We start from the raw sequence: 16,254 nt of genomic DNA, 5'->3' as shown, positions 1-16,254 counted from the left end.
ATTATAATTCTATTCACACTCAAGGACATCACCATTTTAAGTCCAAATATAACACCTTTGCCATCTAATAAACTCATGGAGAAGAGAGCAGGGCTGGAGAGAGGCTAAAAGGAAGAAACCAGGAAAGGGATGGAGGAATAGAGAAAAATCTAAATTAGCACATGGCATGTGATTATTCACATTCAATTGCATGCAGATATCTGCCCTTTCAGACAGAAACTGAGAAACCCTGAAGAAATAGCAGCAGAGGTGAAGGCAAGGATTCCCTTTCAGGCCTGTAAATAACAGACAATAGAGAGACCATGTGGAGGCCTGTGTTATGGTATAGGTTGCTGTTTGCCAATGAGGGTATATCTTCAGTTTCAGGAATATAAGTGAAACCACAGGTACAGAATATTGTGAGCCATCCCTGCTTCTTATATCTACAGAACAACTACAGAACTGATTTTAACATTAGAGATCAATAAAATAAAGCAAAGCACATCCTCATGAATGAAGAATTTCCATTAAGAAGTGTTTCTGGATCTGGAAAGATGGCCCAATGGTTAAGAACATGCACTATATTGCAAAGACCTGAATTTAGATCCCACCACCCAGGTTTGTTTGAGGGCTGAAAACTGTCTCTCACTACAGCTCCAAGGGCTCATCTGACACACTCAGGCATGGCATTTAGATCCATAAGCCATACTAAGAAGCACACAAATATGCATAATTAAAAATAGAATGAATAAATAGAAGCATATTTCTGAATTTAGACATCTGCTAATGGCTTAATAAACATCACTATATACTGATAGATTATAAATTCTTTTCTAAATCTTTTTCATAAATTTTTACCTTCATTTTTGTCAGGAATTTAGAAAAGTAGAAAGAGTCATGTATTTGTGTATGTTGCTTTTATTAATCAGAGATTTTGATTTATTTCTGTCGAATATTCTATTTTTCCTTCTACTTTCATTTCCAAAGTATTTTTCAAGCAAAGTCTAGATCTCATCAGTTATGCTTCTGTAAAATGGCACTTTAATACCCACTGCCAATGCCTGGATCACTCTAAAGCAAATGGGTTTAGCTACTAATCCTCTCATTACCCACAAGATAATGTTTAAGATCATTTCTTTGTTTCAAACAAGTATCCAAATAACATGTCCTCCTTACATTCCTCATTGTGTCATGAACAGTTCAGCTTTTAAGTCCATCATCCTGTTCTTTCCCTGTGCCGGTGACATGTTGCCTGCTCCTCCAATGTCATGACCGATAGTGGCTGTTTTTCCCATTAGCCACTGTGAATGCAAGATACAGTCACATTTAGAGGTCTGGAATTACATTATTTTGCAGCACTGTTATTATTCTTATTTTAGAGATGCAGGCACTGAATGACAAAGAGCTTAGCTGGTTTTCCTGGGATGACACAGTAAACCATGGGAATCTGGCCACTGAACTGAGTCAGGCAAGTCTGTGACTGTCATACCGTATCTCAAAAAGTTTGATGAGCACCACCTTCCTGTGATGGACGGGGAGGGGAGGTAGATAGAAAGAACTTTAAACTTTCTGTACCACATCTCTCATGTGACTGCCATGTGTTTGTGCAATACGTAGACACACTCAGGGGTAACTATGCATGTGGCTCTTTTTTATTATGCACAGGTCATTAGAAGCCTTGGTCCTTTGGAACTGGTCCTTAACACTCCCAGCCATCACAGGGTTCATCATGGTAAGAAAGTTCTGTGGTTTTGCCTTTATTTTTTTCGTTGAAAACTGCAATGTCATTTTTGTGCCACTTTAGCAGATACAGACCTTACACTATTATGTGCTATATAAATAATTATTGTTTCCCCTTTCCTCTTCAGAGAAGCCTGAGCTTCAAAGTTGAGAAGTGACCTCTCTCAAAGAAGTGACCTCTCTCAACGGCTTCCCATCTTATCTCCTTATAGCTGGAAAGTGAGCCAAGCAGCTAGATAGGAATGGTCACATCCTGAAGGAGTCCTCTGTAGGATACTCTGTCGCAGTGCTGGGGAACTGCCCTGTCTACACTGGGCAGTTAGTCTACTACATTGTTAGTCTTTAAGAATATTGGATTTGAAAGAAGCTTTTATTTTTGAAATATGTGTACTACAGAAAATAAAACAGAAGCCAATCACAAAATTTAAAAAAAAGCAGAAAAACAAAAACAAACTTCTTTTAAAAATCTAAAAAATGCATATTGGGATTTGAAAAAACCTGATAACCAATGCTTTACTCTGCTAAATTTACTACCTAACTTAACACATGCATAATGACCCAATGAGAAGACTCCATGCAGCTCGTGCCTAAGGCAGAGACACTAAGTTTAGGGAAAATCAAACCATCAAACCGTGTTTTTTTTTTTTTTTTTTTTTTTTTTTAGCAGCACAGGAACCATTAAGAATGTGCATTATTTGTGACTGGAAAATAAATGTAAACTTGGAGTGTGTGAACTGTAGTGTAGATGAATACATAGTAGATTCTTCGTGTTTGGAGACTGCATACCCGTATAGCGGTGAGATTGTCTCAGTCACTTCGGCATACACTGGCATGAATAAATCTTAAGGGCATAATGCCGAAGGCACAAGACAAAGAATGAATGCTGTGTCTTTGCTGGTCTGAACCTCTGCCTTCTCAGGCAGTTTTGGAACACTACAGGGTAGCCTTCTCGAAAGGAACTTGTCCCTTTCTCCCTCGCCTGGACCACAACAACAGCCCTGGAGAGGTGGTGTCTAGAGCTTCCAAACTCAGCGCTCTCCTGTCCCCAGGGAGCAGTTAGCAAGGGAGTGGAAGTTTCTTGTGGATTCCTGCGCATAAACAGAAAAATCTGGAAAGGGGAGTCCACCCTGAAAAATAAACAGCTTCATTTCTTCTTTACCTCCCATTAGCAGTGACCTGTCCTTCGGGACCGAGACTGTGGTGAAAGCTGTTCAGGCGCTGTAGGGTGCTTAGCAGAGTCTCTGACTGAAGCCTGCTTTGTTGTGCCCTCCTCCTATTGTGATGCCCAGTCAGTCATGGCTTCAGACATTGCCTCAATCCCTTTAGGGGCAAAGCACTCTCACACCTGGTGGAGAACCAGTTAGGTCATATGTAAACTCTCGGCTCTGTTCTCACATGTGCATGCACAGAAAGTGTGTTCACGAATGCAGATACACGGTGTATTAGATTAAAACTCTTTCCTTTGGATTAGTAACATTTATATTATTATGCCTATCTAAGTTTCAAAACATGTAAAACAAAAATCATTGCCAGTTCCTTGCATTAAGTTTAAATTGTAATTTTTTGTATGTTTTGGAACTGGAAAATTAACATATTACTAAAAGTAGTAATTCCAAGAGTAATTTAATTTTTATTATGCCTTTTATTATTAAAATAGTGTAATATTGTTCTAATTTTCTTTCTGAAATATCAGCAGAGAGCAAAACTAAAATAGCATAAAAACAAAATAAAAGTAAACACATAATTTCCTTTTAAAAACTTTATTTTTATTATTATAATTGTGTGTATGGGGATTATTTTGCCTGCATGTACACCAGTATACTACATGCATAAAGTCTCCATAGTCTCCTTGGAGGACAGGAGATGATGTCAGATGCCTGGGAACTGCATTTGTAGACGGCCGTGAGCCATCGTGGGTGCTGGGAATTGAACTTCAGTCCTCTGTAAGAACAGCCAGTGCAATGGTGAACTACACCATTGCTCAAACCCCAAATACATGTATTCCCATCTATTCCCTTTTTACTTCCCTCCAAACAATGTGATTTTCAATTATTCATTCATTTTATAATACCAGCTATGTGACTATACCTAGACATTTAACTAAAACATTGGGAAAATGTGCATAAATCAATAAGACCTTTATCTCTTTAATAAATTTAACACCAACACAGTTAAAATGAGACTATGAATAGAATCTAAGATTGTTTTTTTTTAATTTTTGATATTATTATTATAACATTTCACCCTTCCCTCCAAACCCTTCCATATGCTGCCCCCCACTCCCCTTCAGATTCACAGTCTCTTTTTTGCTAATTATTATTGCTTCTATATATTTTTGATATATGATATATGATGTATATTGTAAGTTTGAGGAAGAGACCTGGTTGAGGAAGAGACCTGATCAGTTGTCCTCATCAACTTAGACCATGAAACCCAATATGGACAAGTTCAATAGAACTACCATATATGGGCTGCCCGTGCATGCTTCAGCATTGCCAGGGAACAGATTTCAAATTTTCATATTATAAGTGCCTGTGCTGACTTATTGGGCCAAGGTCACCTGATAGGTCACATCTGAGACTGTGACAATTTCATTGAGAGCAATTATATCTTTTATCTGAAACGGAATATAATTGCAATGGCCAGGACCAATATAGTTGTAGTTGCCAGGATACAGGAAAGTTTGCAAGCTATTCCTGGTAGACAAGATAAAAGTCTAAGACTAAGTGCCCTGTCAAATTTCCATGCTTCCTTGACTACTAAGGAATCATACAGAGAAACTCAAAGCAACCTGCCTGCCTCACTGCGTAAGTGGGTGTTTTGGTTTCTTAGGAAGTGGAAGGCACACTGTGCCCCAGGAGTCATGGACTCTAACCTAAGAAATCTATTTCACATGTCTGTCAAGGCAGCTAGGCCAGGGCAACTATGTGGTTCTCTGAAATATGTGATGCATATGTTTGCATATTTTTAAAAACAATCTTCTTCTGTAATATGCTATCTGTATGTGTGTTTTCAAGGTAGACTATTTGGCACTGAACAATTAATCATTGTCTTCTTAGGTACTTCCAACTTTCCACAATTGCTTCTGGTTATTTGTTTAAATTTGGGGAGAAGGCATATTTAGAGCCACTTCATTGCTTGAATTTTTCTTGCATGCTTTAAAAATAAGAGAAAAATGTTTCAAAAGCTCAATTCTATGTATTTGAAAAATTGTTTTTAATATTTTGTCTCACAGGCAGAAATCGGTACTGCATAGACAAAAACTATGCTGGCACTCTTATTATTTGGGATAGAATGTTTGGTAAGTAAAGTGTACAACTACCAAAAGAGTTAAATTAGCTGCTTTGTGATTCATAGAAAATCAATAATCATATTGCAATGTTTATCTTCCAGGGACATTTGAAGCTGAGAATGAACAGGTTATATATGGCCTAACACATCCTATTGATACATTTGAACCATTCAAAGTTCAGGTAATTCATTCAGCCTTGTCCTTCCTGAATGCATATAATTTCACAAAAGGAAAACAGTTGTTGTAGGTGGAAGCACATTACATTGCTGTGAAAAAATGTTTTACATATAAAAGAATTTAAAATAGCTTTATCAGTTAAGTGATACGAGCCAGATGGGCAAAATCCATTAAAACTCATTATAAGAGTTTTCAAATGTGTCTTTTACCTCAAATGCAAAAAAGAGTGTCTCTTTAAAAAACATGTTTTTTTTTCTTTCTCAGAATAGACATTAAATATATTCATGTATTCAGGAACAGTGGTGGTGCAACATGTAATTAAGGCTGATCCCACAGTAAGAAAAATATTTGCTTCAAGTTTTCAGCCTCTGGTTAGAAATTCAGCATGAGGCCTTTATCCTTCTCATCTTAGAGCTAGGTGTCACGGGGTATTATCCATCAGTGAGGTCCACATGTTACCTCTCCTGCTAAGACTTGGTGGAGCAGACCAATTTTCCATCAGACATGTGGTATTGCATGTTCACTGGCCTTAGTGGCTGGCACTAGAGAAATGAAGAATGTCTGCCAAGTTCCAATGTGTTAAAATCAGATGACCACAAAGGCTCCTGGGGTTAAGGAATCACAAATGAGGAAAAGATAAGAATGCTCTAAAAGCTGTGGTTGCCATTCAGTGATGGGTCTAAACACAAGGCTGCTTGCCATGTCCTGGAAGTAACAAAATCAAAGGCTCCTGTTGGGCTTGCTTTACAAACCTACTTAAGTTTTCAGAGAACATTGACACAAAAGAATTATCTACAGCTGTTAAATAATTCCAGATTCAATTGTCAGCTACAAATTTGCCCTAGGAATCCAAGACTCAGGTTCACTTAGCTCATTTCAACCTACTTACTTGACTGTGGCTTCACACACCAGTTAGGTCCAAATGCCATTCTTTCTGTAGTGAAGGTTGTAGTAATGGGAGGAGCAGGCCTGCTTTTCATCTCACCCAACTCCAGGCCGCCTGACGAGCTTATATCCTGAAATAACAACACACAATTGTATTCATTTAAACACTGCTTGGCCCATTAGTTCTAGCCTCTTATTGGCTAACTCTCACATCTAGATTAACCCATTTCTATTAATCTGTATTTCACCATGATGTCCTGGCTTACTGGGAAAGATTCAGCATGTTTGACCTGGTGGCTGGCTCCATGGTGGCTCTCCCTCTCTGCCTCCTTTCTCCCAGCATTCTGTTCTGTCTCCTCTGCCTATCTAAGCTGCTGTCCTATCAAAAGTCCAAGACAGTCTCTTTTTTTAACCAATAAAAGCAACACATAGAAAGAAGACCCTCCTACACCAGAAAGTGATTGTTCTATATCCACAGCTGGAAAGAAAATTGCTGATGTGTGTATACATATGTAAACATACATATGTATGGGGACTACATGGCACTTCTCTTTCTATCTCTCAGGAGACACATAATCAATATGTTCAAATCTTTACAACACATTTAAAAAATACACATGGAAGACCCTCCCCCTTAACTTCAGGTAGATTTTTCTCCTTAACATGAATAAAGAAAGAGACATGGAAAAGTCCACCTTGATCTCTAGGTTGGAGTTTTACAAGCCTGATGCCAATGCGATTCATGAGACCATCTTTATAAAGTGCAGATTCTGTTCAGCAGCACTGTGGATGATGTGGGGGGAGATTATAGGGGATGTGAGTATTACCACTGGATACTTAACACCTTTGGAAGCAAGGCTTTGGGAACATACACTTTTTGAGAATGAGAGGATCATGCATGAGAGAAGGCTAGTGAATGAATATTGTAAGCACTACACACACAGTAGATGAATACATAGGAATTGCTATGTGCCAAAGTGGACAAAGACAGGCATTTTTGAACCACAGGACATTTAAGTCAAGAATTAAGCCTCCAGGTAACTACATTTAAAAATGTTTTCTTCAGCATGATAGTTGTCAGATGTGGCTGTATGGTTTATTTTCCTTTGTGCTCATTTTAGTCAGAAAGATTAAGTCAGCGACTTATGATAATTAAGAGTTTAATAATTAAGAGATACAAATTCATTATTTTCAGTGATTTCCCTTTGAATACAGCTAAATTGCTTACCTAGGTTTTATTACCCACAAAGAAGCTTAGAATTTTCCCCACTAAACACAGGGATACACTTGCCTTTTTAGGTGTAGACCACTCTGTTCTCTTTTGAAAGACCCAAAGTTCCTGGGGATTGGAAACCAAGTAAATTGGGGAAATGTCATTAAACTATTATGATATATTGCTCATGCTTAGTATCTAGACTTGCAGAAATAAAATTGAAGTAATTTGCAAAATAACCAAATGATTTAGCATTTTAATGTATGTGGGAAGTTCTAAACACACTAATTTTCTGTATTACTAGTATAGAAAATCCCCAGGCTAAACCTCCATCTAACATTTACCTCGTCTTCAGAAATGTCCCCATGAAGCCCTGTAATAACTCAGCCTGATTCCTGGAATATTTCAAGTAATTATAAAATCCATTTTTCTAAACTTAGCAATTTAAATTCATCCAGGGACTGACTGCTAAAATACCAGCACAATCACAAATTCTGAGAGCAAAAGCTTTTCTTTCCATTAATGCATTTCTATACTTGAAAAAAACCCTCACATTTAGAGTCTGGAGTTGATGCTCAAATCCTATGAATATGTTTAGTCCTACGGTGCATTAGGGATACTTGTGTGAAATTTCCTTATAGTTAAAATTTATTGAGCACTTATATGTGAGCATGTTTTTTAACTTCTGTGAATGTCAAATGAATGTTATTTAAAGGATGCATATTCCTGCTTTAGCACTTATTGTTAAAGACTCCTGCAGTCACAAAACCCCTCTTTTCCGTGACTGAATATGAGTTACTTGATACTTAGAGCACTACAAGCTGAAATGCTTGTGCATATCTTTTGTTAATATCATATTAGTAACACAATAAGTCATTGCTTTAAAAATATCTGGATAAGCAGTCTTACGATGCCTCTAGTTAAATGCAATATCTACCTAGTAAGATGTTAGAAAGGAATCAATAGACAAGGATGTTGCCTTCACACAAGCTAGCTTATTTTATTTGATGCACCTCATAACTTATTTACTCTTCTTTGAAGATTTTGTAACTAATTATATACTTTTCATTTTAAAATTGATCAATAACTGTATATGCTCTCTTGTTGCAGTCAAGATGCACAGCAAGCCAGGGTATTGGTGTACCTGAATCCTGGCTATTTGGATGATTTTTAGGGAAGAGTTTAAGACTGGATAAAACAAACAAACAAAAATATTATGTACACTTATAAAGACATGCAATAAATCCAAGATGTATGAGATTGGTGTGTGTATAACATAGTGCAATGTTTCATAGTAAGCTCCTTTAATAAAGAGGACCATGGTAATTATAAAAAAAAAGATTTTTTACTAAATACCAAAGATATATAGAATGCATAGAATTAATGAAAACAATGTGATTACATATCAATATGTTACCTACCTTCTCATGATGTATATTAAAATATATAAATTACATTGAACAAAATAGTAACATAAACAATTAACTATATTTAAAACTCTATTATGCTTGTATCATTTAGAGTAAACTATATATATTTATATATATATATATATATATATATATATATATATATATTTTCCCCCCTAGTTTCACCATTTACTCTATATATGGAATACATTCTGGGCCACACCTGGATTCTTTCATAAGGTGTCTGTCCTATTTAAAGGACCTGGATGGGGTCCAGGTAAACCAAGACTTGGCCTGAGTGAAGAAATTCCAGAGGTAAGTAATGTTCACAACAGAGGAAAATATGATTTCCATTCAATTGTTCATGATCTGTGCTTTGATTATTTATCAAATGAAGGTCACAAATACAAGTACAGAAACAATAGGAAGAGTTGATTGTTATTTGCAAGATGGCATTTTAGGTAAAAAAAATTCATGTGAATCTTAAAGAACAATATTATCTGAATAATATTTTATTGTTTTTAAATATCTTACTCACATATATTTTACATCCTTAATTAGTTCTCGTTAGTCAGCTTGACAGAGGTAAAAAATACTTTGATTATTTCTTCATTAAATTGCCCAGAAAGGAGGGTTTTACTTTTCTGTCTTCAACAAAATAGTCAAAGACAGTATTTTTAAATTATATCAGTGCCTACATCTGCTTTATCTAAACAAAAGCACAGCATGGTACTTCTAGAAATGTAAGTAGTTTAAGAAAGATGTTTTAACAAAATACTACTTGATGTTGAATCATAGTTATCTATGCTGCCTAGAATCACCTGCTTTCACTTTCGGTTTTTTTTTTTTTTTTTTTTTTTCGAGACAGGGTTTCTCTGCAGCTTTAGAGCCTGTCCTGGAGCTAGCTCTTGTAGATCAGGCTGGTCTCAAACTCACAGAGATCCGCCTGCCTCTGCCTCCCGAGTGCTGGGATTAAAGGCGTGCACCACCACCGCCTGGCCCTGCTTTCACTTTCTTGGCATGTTGCTGGACATATTTTCAGATGCGAGAGGTTCTAGTGTATTCCTCTTGGCTATTGCAATCCTGAATATATATTAAGAACCCGTGACATTTCCATTTAAGGAAGACTAAATCATAGTTAGAATGCAAAATATTCTGCATCATTTTCTAGTCAAGGAAATGAATGTCTGAGACCTTCTGGAGCAAAGATGGAAAACAGCATTTTTCTGGGACTCATTCTTTCCCAAAGTGTGAATTTTTGCAAGAGAGATAATCCATGACACAAAGTAAAGGAAAGCGTCCTTCTGGTCTACCTAGGTTACAGGACAGGAAGTCCCCTTCTCATCAGCAGCATCCCAGAAATTAAAGATGTACACCGTCCTGCAGTTTGCAGTGATGCTGTCATTTTATGAAGAGACCTTTGCAAACACAGAGGTAGGTACTTTTAACATAGTATGTGAAAAAAGTTCATCAAGTTCTTAATTAAAATATGTTCTTCCTTAGCAACTATGCTCTATTTTTCTTCGTGATTGCTTTCATTTTGGGGGAACACCGTACATTTTAAAGAGGAAAATTAATTTCCTCAAGACTATTAAATGTAAACAAATTAATTGTATCCCAGTGCTGCTATATGAAATATGAATCAAATGTTTTGAAACCATTCTAAATGGTAAATTTGTGACTTGTTATATATTTTTGTAATAGAAATAAAAGATTTCAAAAATCAGAATTAAACATATTTAAGACAGTATATTTTCTGTCAGTTTCAAGATACCTATTGTGTTTAGACAATTGCTTGATAATCCGGGTTTAGAGAATTTCTACTGCAGGGTTTACAGCTTTTATATTTTTCTTTCGAATATATACATAATGCCCCACCTGGGGTAGCTTAAACATAAGCACACTGAGAGGTATGGATAGTTTAAGAATGGGCATACTTTAGGTAATGAACATTATCTATACTGACCGTGTTCTGGAGACAACAAAAGTAACAAAAAGCATATAAAAATGGACTGCAAACTGCACAAATGATAAAATACATATTTTAACCAATTATCTTTTCTTTCAATTGATTTGTTTGTAATATATTCTTCATTAAAGTGAAGGAGTCCACAAAAGGTAGATAAAAGTAATAAAGTAACTAATGAAAGAGTAGATAAAATACAACATATAATCACAAGACAAAAATATCACAGAATTTGTGTTTTACAAAGAAAATGAGAATCTCAGGAAATAATCTCAGAGTCGGCAATGTTGGGGTTGTCACAGTTACTCTGGACAAATAATGGCTGTGTCTTAAAGCAACGATTGTACTCCGTGCAGTGTTGGTAGGTTTGCATATATCTGGTTTTAAGATGTACAGACCATCTACAATTTGTGAATGAATTGCACAAAAATATCTCCTGGAATGCACAAAAGAAATACCAAAATATGCAGACAATCTAAGATGCTGAGTATGTGGAGGAAATGTGAGGGAGAGGACCATAAGTGGGTGTAGCTCACTCGGGGATGTGGCACCTGCAGTTGTGTTGAGATAAGGCTGGAGATTTTGGCCCTAGTTGGATAAGAGAGCTGGGTAAAGAAACTGACTCCAAAATAAAACATAAAAAATTTTAAACAAGATAAGACAAAACATTAATAAATAAAAATCATTCATAGGAAGACTGGAAGTCTTGCATTTAGCTTTGTTGAGATATAAAGCAAGAAAGATTCCTTAGAATTTTTTCTTTTGGTTGATTTTTGAGGTTGTAATACAATTACAACATTTCTGGCTAGCCTTTCTTTCCTCCAAGATCTCCCATAAAACCTTCTCTGCTATATTTCTAATTCAAGGCTTCTTTTTTTTCATTAATTGTTAGGATATGTGTATGTGTGTATGCCTATAAATACAGATATGCATGTATGTATAGACATATATTCCTAAGTGTGTTGACTACATATAAAGTTACTTGTATGTATATTTTCCTTGTTGACCATTCTTGAGAATTTTAACTACCTAGTGTTCACATAGGACTAAATGAAAGTTTGTACTAACAATGGTCTATGTCGATGGAGTATTTCACTAAGACAAGTCTATAGATTCTACATAATTTAGGTATCGAACTGTGACTGTGTATCTCCATTTTAAATAGAGTCTGGAATGTGGTGAGCAGAATTCACTGGTTATATGACAGGGATTCTGTCCAGGGGAGCTTACTGACTCACACAATTACACCTTTGGAATGGTTGCCCCCTCAGTGCTTCATATATCAAGAGCCTTGCTTTCTTCAGCCCTTCTCTTCATGCTCAGTCTACTTCATGAGCCAACATGGCTGCCAGCCACTCTAGCTTTAAATACTGTCCTACAGAAAACTTCCTGTGTGACTATACAAAACTGAGTCAAACATTCATTTGTATACCTCAGTGGAACCATGGCAGGAAATTTATTCAATGTATTTTATGAATGGGAACCCAGGCAGGTCAACTGTAAGAGCCTCATGTTTTGAAAGAGGAAACCAGGAGACTTGGAAGAAAAATGGTGGTAAAAATTTGTAGAGCAAGGAAAATAGACTTGATAAGGCAAATCAGTATCTATGTGACATACATACATACACACACATAAAAACATATTTTTGCAATAGGATATATGTACACATAGTATATGTTAAGTGTGTGTGTGTATCCTATTTAGTCATGAATGCATTGTTTGCACCTGTGTTTTAACAGTATCCTTTTTTAGCTGTTAAAATGCACTGTGATTTAGTTCACCTGCAGAATTCAGGCAGGTTGTTGCCAAAGGCAATAAACTAAACTCTCACAGATAATCTTATTGACATCATTTTGTAATCTGTGGAACATATTCAGAGTTTCTTGTCAACAAATTCCATGTTTCATTCTGCAGGTGTCATTCCCCTGCCTGTACTAAGCCCATAGCTAGTATCGGGTCAAGTTTAGCCATTAAATTTCTTTAGTAATACTTGTGAATTAAGAAACCTAATTTGGAAACTGGAAATAATAGATACTCAATGAACATTATTACTAAATTTTGTCATGTAGAAGAGTAAGATAGGCTTCCCTTGGACCATCCCCTTTCTCTTCACTAGCCGAGACCCGGTTTTCAGGGTCTCCCCTAGTGCTACAACAGAACACCAGCTGTAGCCTTCCTTCCTGCTAGGCAAGCCTCCAGTGGATCCTACACACCATCCTATACTGCCATCCCCTTCCTGCCTCATTGCTGTCTCCAAGTCCCACCTGGGTCAATACCCCTGCTCCAACAGGTCACACCTGCCCTAAACCAGGTTTCTCTCTCTGTTACTCAAGACCCAATTCTCAGAATCACCCCTAGCACAGCAACAAATCACCTTGGTAAGCTTGCCCTTGCCCTATCCATACTTCCTGTGGATCCTTCAGACCATCTCCCCCTGACTTAAGTTTCCCCCAGCCTCCAACACCAGCAAGAATTCTGCCAGGAACACACCAACTAAGCAGGGCATTTAAATGGAAAACACTGTGTTGACACATTCTCTGAAAACCTAGAGAGAAAACAGAAACACAACTCCCACACAACTAGGACAAACACAAAAATTAACACCTAGACCTATAATCACCCGAAACCCAGATGCCTAAAGGCCAAAATAGGAATCAACTAGGCTGGGTTCATAGGGGCTCACAGAGACTTAAATGACAATGACAATCATGGAGCCTGTCAGAGTTGGTGCTAGGTTCTCTACACGGACGTTATGGTTGTGTAGTTTGGTCTTCTAGGACTCCAACAGTGGGAGTGGGGGTTGTCTCTGAGTTTTTTGAATGCGTTTGAGACTCTTTACTTCCAACTGGGTTGACTCTTTCAGATTTGATGTGAGAGTTTGTGCTTAGTCTTATTATAACTTTTTATTCCATGTTAATCTGATATTCTTAAGAGGCCTGATCTTTCCTGAAGGGAAAAGGAGGTGGCGTTTATATGGGAAATGGGGGAGGTGCTTGGGGAGGACTGGATGGAATGGAGAGAGGGGAAACTACAGCTGGTATTAGTATATGAGAGAAAAATAGCAAGAGAGTAAGTATATCACTATCATAGTTCAGTTATCCCTACCGCAGCAGATCCTGAATATTCCAAAATAGTTGAAGTAAAATAAAAAGAAATTAAAACTAACTATATAAAGATAAAAAAAGTCCTTAAAGAGAAAATGGATAAATCCTGTAAATAAATCCAGGAAAACATAAACAAACAATTGGAGTAATGAAAATCTTTCAAAGAGAGCAAGGAAAACACAACCCAACAAATGAAGAAACAAATAAAACTGTTCAGACATGAAAATAGAAATAGAAGTAATAAATAAAACAAACTGAATCTGGAAGGGAAAAATTTAAGAATGTGAACAAAGACTATAGAGCCAAGCTTCACCAGAGGAATATAAGAGATAGAAGAGAGAATCTCAGACATTGAAGATACAATGTGATGGAGGAGTGTCTATGTGTTAATTTCATTGGTTAATAAAGAAACTGCTTCGGCCCTTTAATAGGACAGAAAATTAGGTAGGTGGAGTAAACAGAACAGAATGCTGGGTAGAAGGCAGTGAGGCAGACGCTTCAGGCAGTCACCATGCTTCTCCTCTCCAAGACAGATGCAGGTTAAGATCTCTCCTGGTAAGCGATCACCTCGTGGTCCTATATAGATTACTAAATATGGGTTAAGCAAGATGTGAGAATTAGCGAATAAGAGGCTAGTACTAATGGGCCAGGCAGTGTTTAAATGAATACAGTTTCCGTGTAATTATTTCAAGTGTAAAGCTAGCTGGGTGGCAGGACACAGCCCTGCTGCTCCCACTACAACAATGGATACATCCTTAAAGGAAAATGTTATATCTACAAAGTTCCTGCAACAAAACATTCAGGAAGTCTGGGGCTCCATGAAAACAAATGGGAAGAATCCCAATCCAAATGACTAGAAAATATCTTTTACAAAATCAAAGAAAAGTTTCCTAACCTAAGGTAAGAGATGCCTGTAAAGATACAAAAAGCATACACAGGACTCAGTATACTGGAATAGAAAAGAAAGTCCCCTTAACATAATAATCAAAACAGTAAAAATACAGAGTGAGGAAAGAATATGACAAACTGAAAAAGAAAAAGACCAAGCAATATATAAAGATAGACATATTAGAATTACACATGACTTCCCAACAGAGATTCTTACAGTCAGAAGTACTATGCCAGCCCACATTATTATACCCAGCAATACTTTCAATCACCATAAATGGAAAAATTAAGATATTACATGATATATTTAAATTTATACTATGTCTTTCTATAAATCCAGCCCTACAGAAGGTTGGAGAGGAAAAGTTCAAGCCAAGGAAGTAAATTACACCCATTGAAACACAAGTACTTTTACTGGCTCTTTTGGAACCTATTCTCTTTTGACAGATACCTTGCATAGCCTAGATATAGTAGGGAGGGCCTTGGACCCTCCCCAAAGCAATGTGCCTTACCCTTTCTGAGGAATGGATGCAGGGTGGGTAGGAAGTTAGGTGGAGAGAATGGGAGGATGGGAGGGAGTGGGAACTGGGATTGGTATATAGAATGAAAAAAGATAGTTTTCTTTTTTAAAAAAAAATTAATTAATTAATTAAAAAAAAGAGAGATGAAAAAGGTCACTACATATTCTTCAAAGGAAAAGTCCTCCAAAAGGACATTTCAGTTCTTAATGTTTAATGTTCAAACATAAGGGCATAAATATTTCTAAAGAAAATATCAATGGCAATGAAAGCACAACTGATGTGGAATTCCCCTCTGTATGCTGTGATTTCCATTAATGAATAAAGGAACTGCTTTGCGCCTATAGCAGAGCTATATGGGAACAGAGCCAGGCGGGGAAAACTAAACAGTATACTGGGAGAATGGAGGAGAAGTCAGAGAGAAGCCATGGAGCCGGTACGCCACAGCCACTTGGCGATACCCAGATTAATAAAAATGGGTTAAATTAATATGTAAGAGTTAGCCAATAAGAACTTAGAGCTAATGGGCCAAGCAGTGTTTTAAATATTATAGTTTCTGTGTGATTATTTCGGGGCTAAGCAGCCAGCAACAAACAAGCGGCCTCCTTCTACACACAACATTCCCAACTTAGGGAAAAAAATTAAAGAAGTGCTAAGAGAATAGTTCATAGCAATAAATGTAGCGTGTACATTAAAAAATGGAGAGAACTAATATTAGCAACCTAAGAGCAGATCTGGAATGTACAGAACAAAAAGAAGGAAACTCACCCAGGAAGAGTAGACAGAAAGAAATTACCAAATTTAGGGTTAAAATCAATAAAATACAAAAAGAACAATAAAAAATTCAATGAAACAAAGAATTGGTACCTTGAGAAAAGCAACAAATACAAAAACCCTAGTCCAAACTAACTAAAAAGCAAAAAGAAAATATACAAATTAATAAAGCACAGAATTAAAAGGGTCATAACAACAGACACTCAGAGAATCCAAAGCATCATAAGGACATATTTTAAAAATCTATACTCTACCAAAATGAAAAATCTAAAAGTACTGGCTAGTTTCTTCCATAGGTACTCTTTACCA

The 16,254-nt window shown here is 36.7% G+C and overlaps 1 protein-coding gene across 1 annotated transcript in view; it reads left to right on the top strand.

Moving 5' to 3' along the window:
- The window catches only part of Agmo (alkylglycerol monooxygenase), a 261,705-nt gene that overhangs the window by 119,824 nt on the left and 125,627 nt on the right, over nt 1-16,254 (top strand). Inside the window, exons 6-10 of the mRNA XM_038337485.1 lie at nt 1,645-1,711; nt 4,955-5,020; nt 5,113-5,192; nt 8,876-9,010; nt 10,013-10,129. Coding sequence (XP_038193413.1) covers nt 1,645-1,711; nt 4,955-5,020; nt 5,113-5,192; nt 8,876-9,010; nt 10,013-10,129 — 465 coding nt within the window. The remainder of the gene's footprint in view (nt 1-1,644; nt 1,712-4,954; nt 5,021-5,112; nt 5,193-8,875; nt 9,011-10,012; nt 10,130-16,254) is intronic.

This window comes from Arvicola amphibius, chromosome 7, assembly GCF_903992535.2.
Source record: "Arvicola amphibius chromosome 7, mArvAmp1.2, whole genome shotgun sequence".
NCBI lineage: Eukaryota > Metazoa > Chordata > Mammalia > Rodentia > Cricetidae > Arvicola > Arvicola amphibius.
Note: the sequence above shows the minus strand (reverse complement) of the source record. Positions and strands in the feature narration are given on the sequence as shown.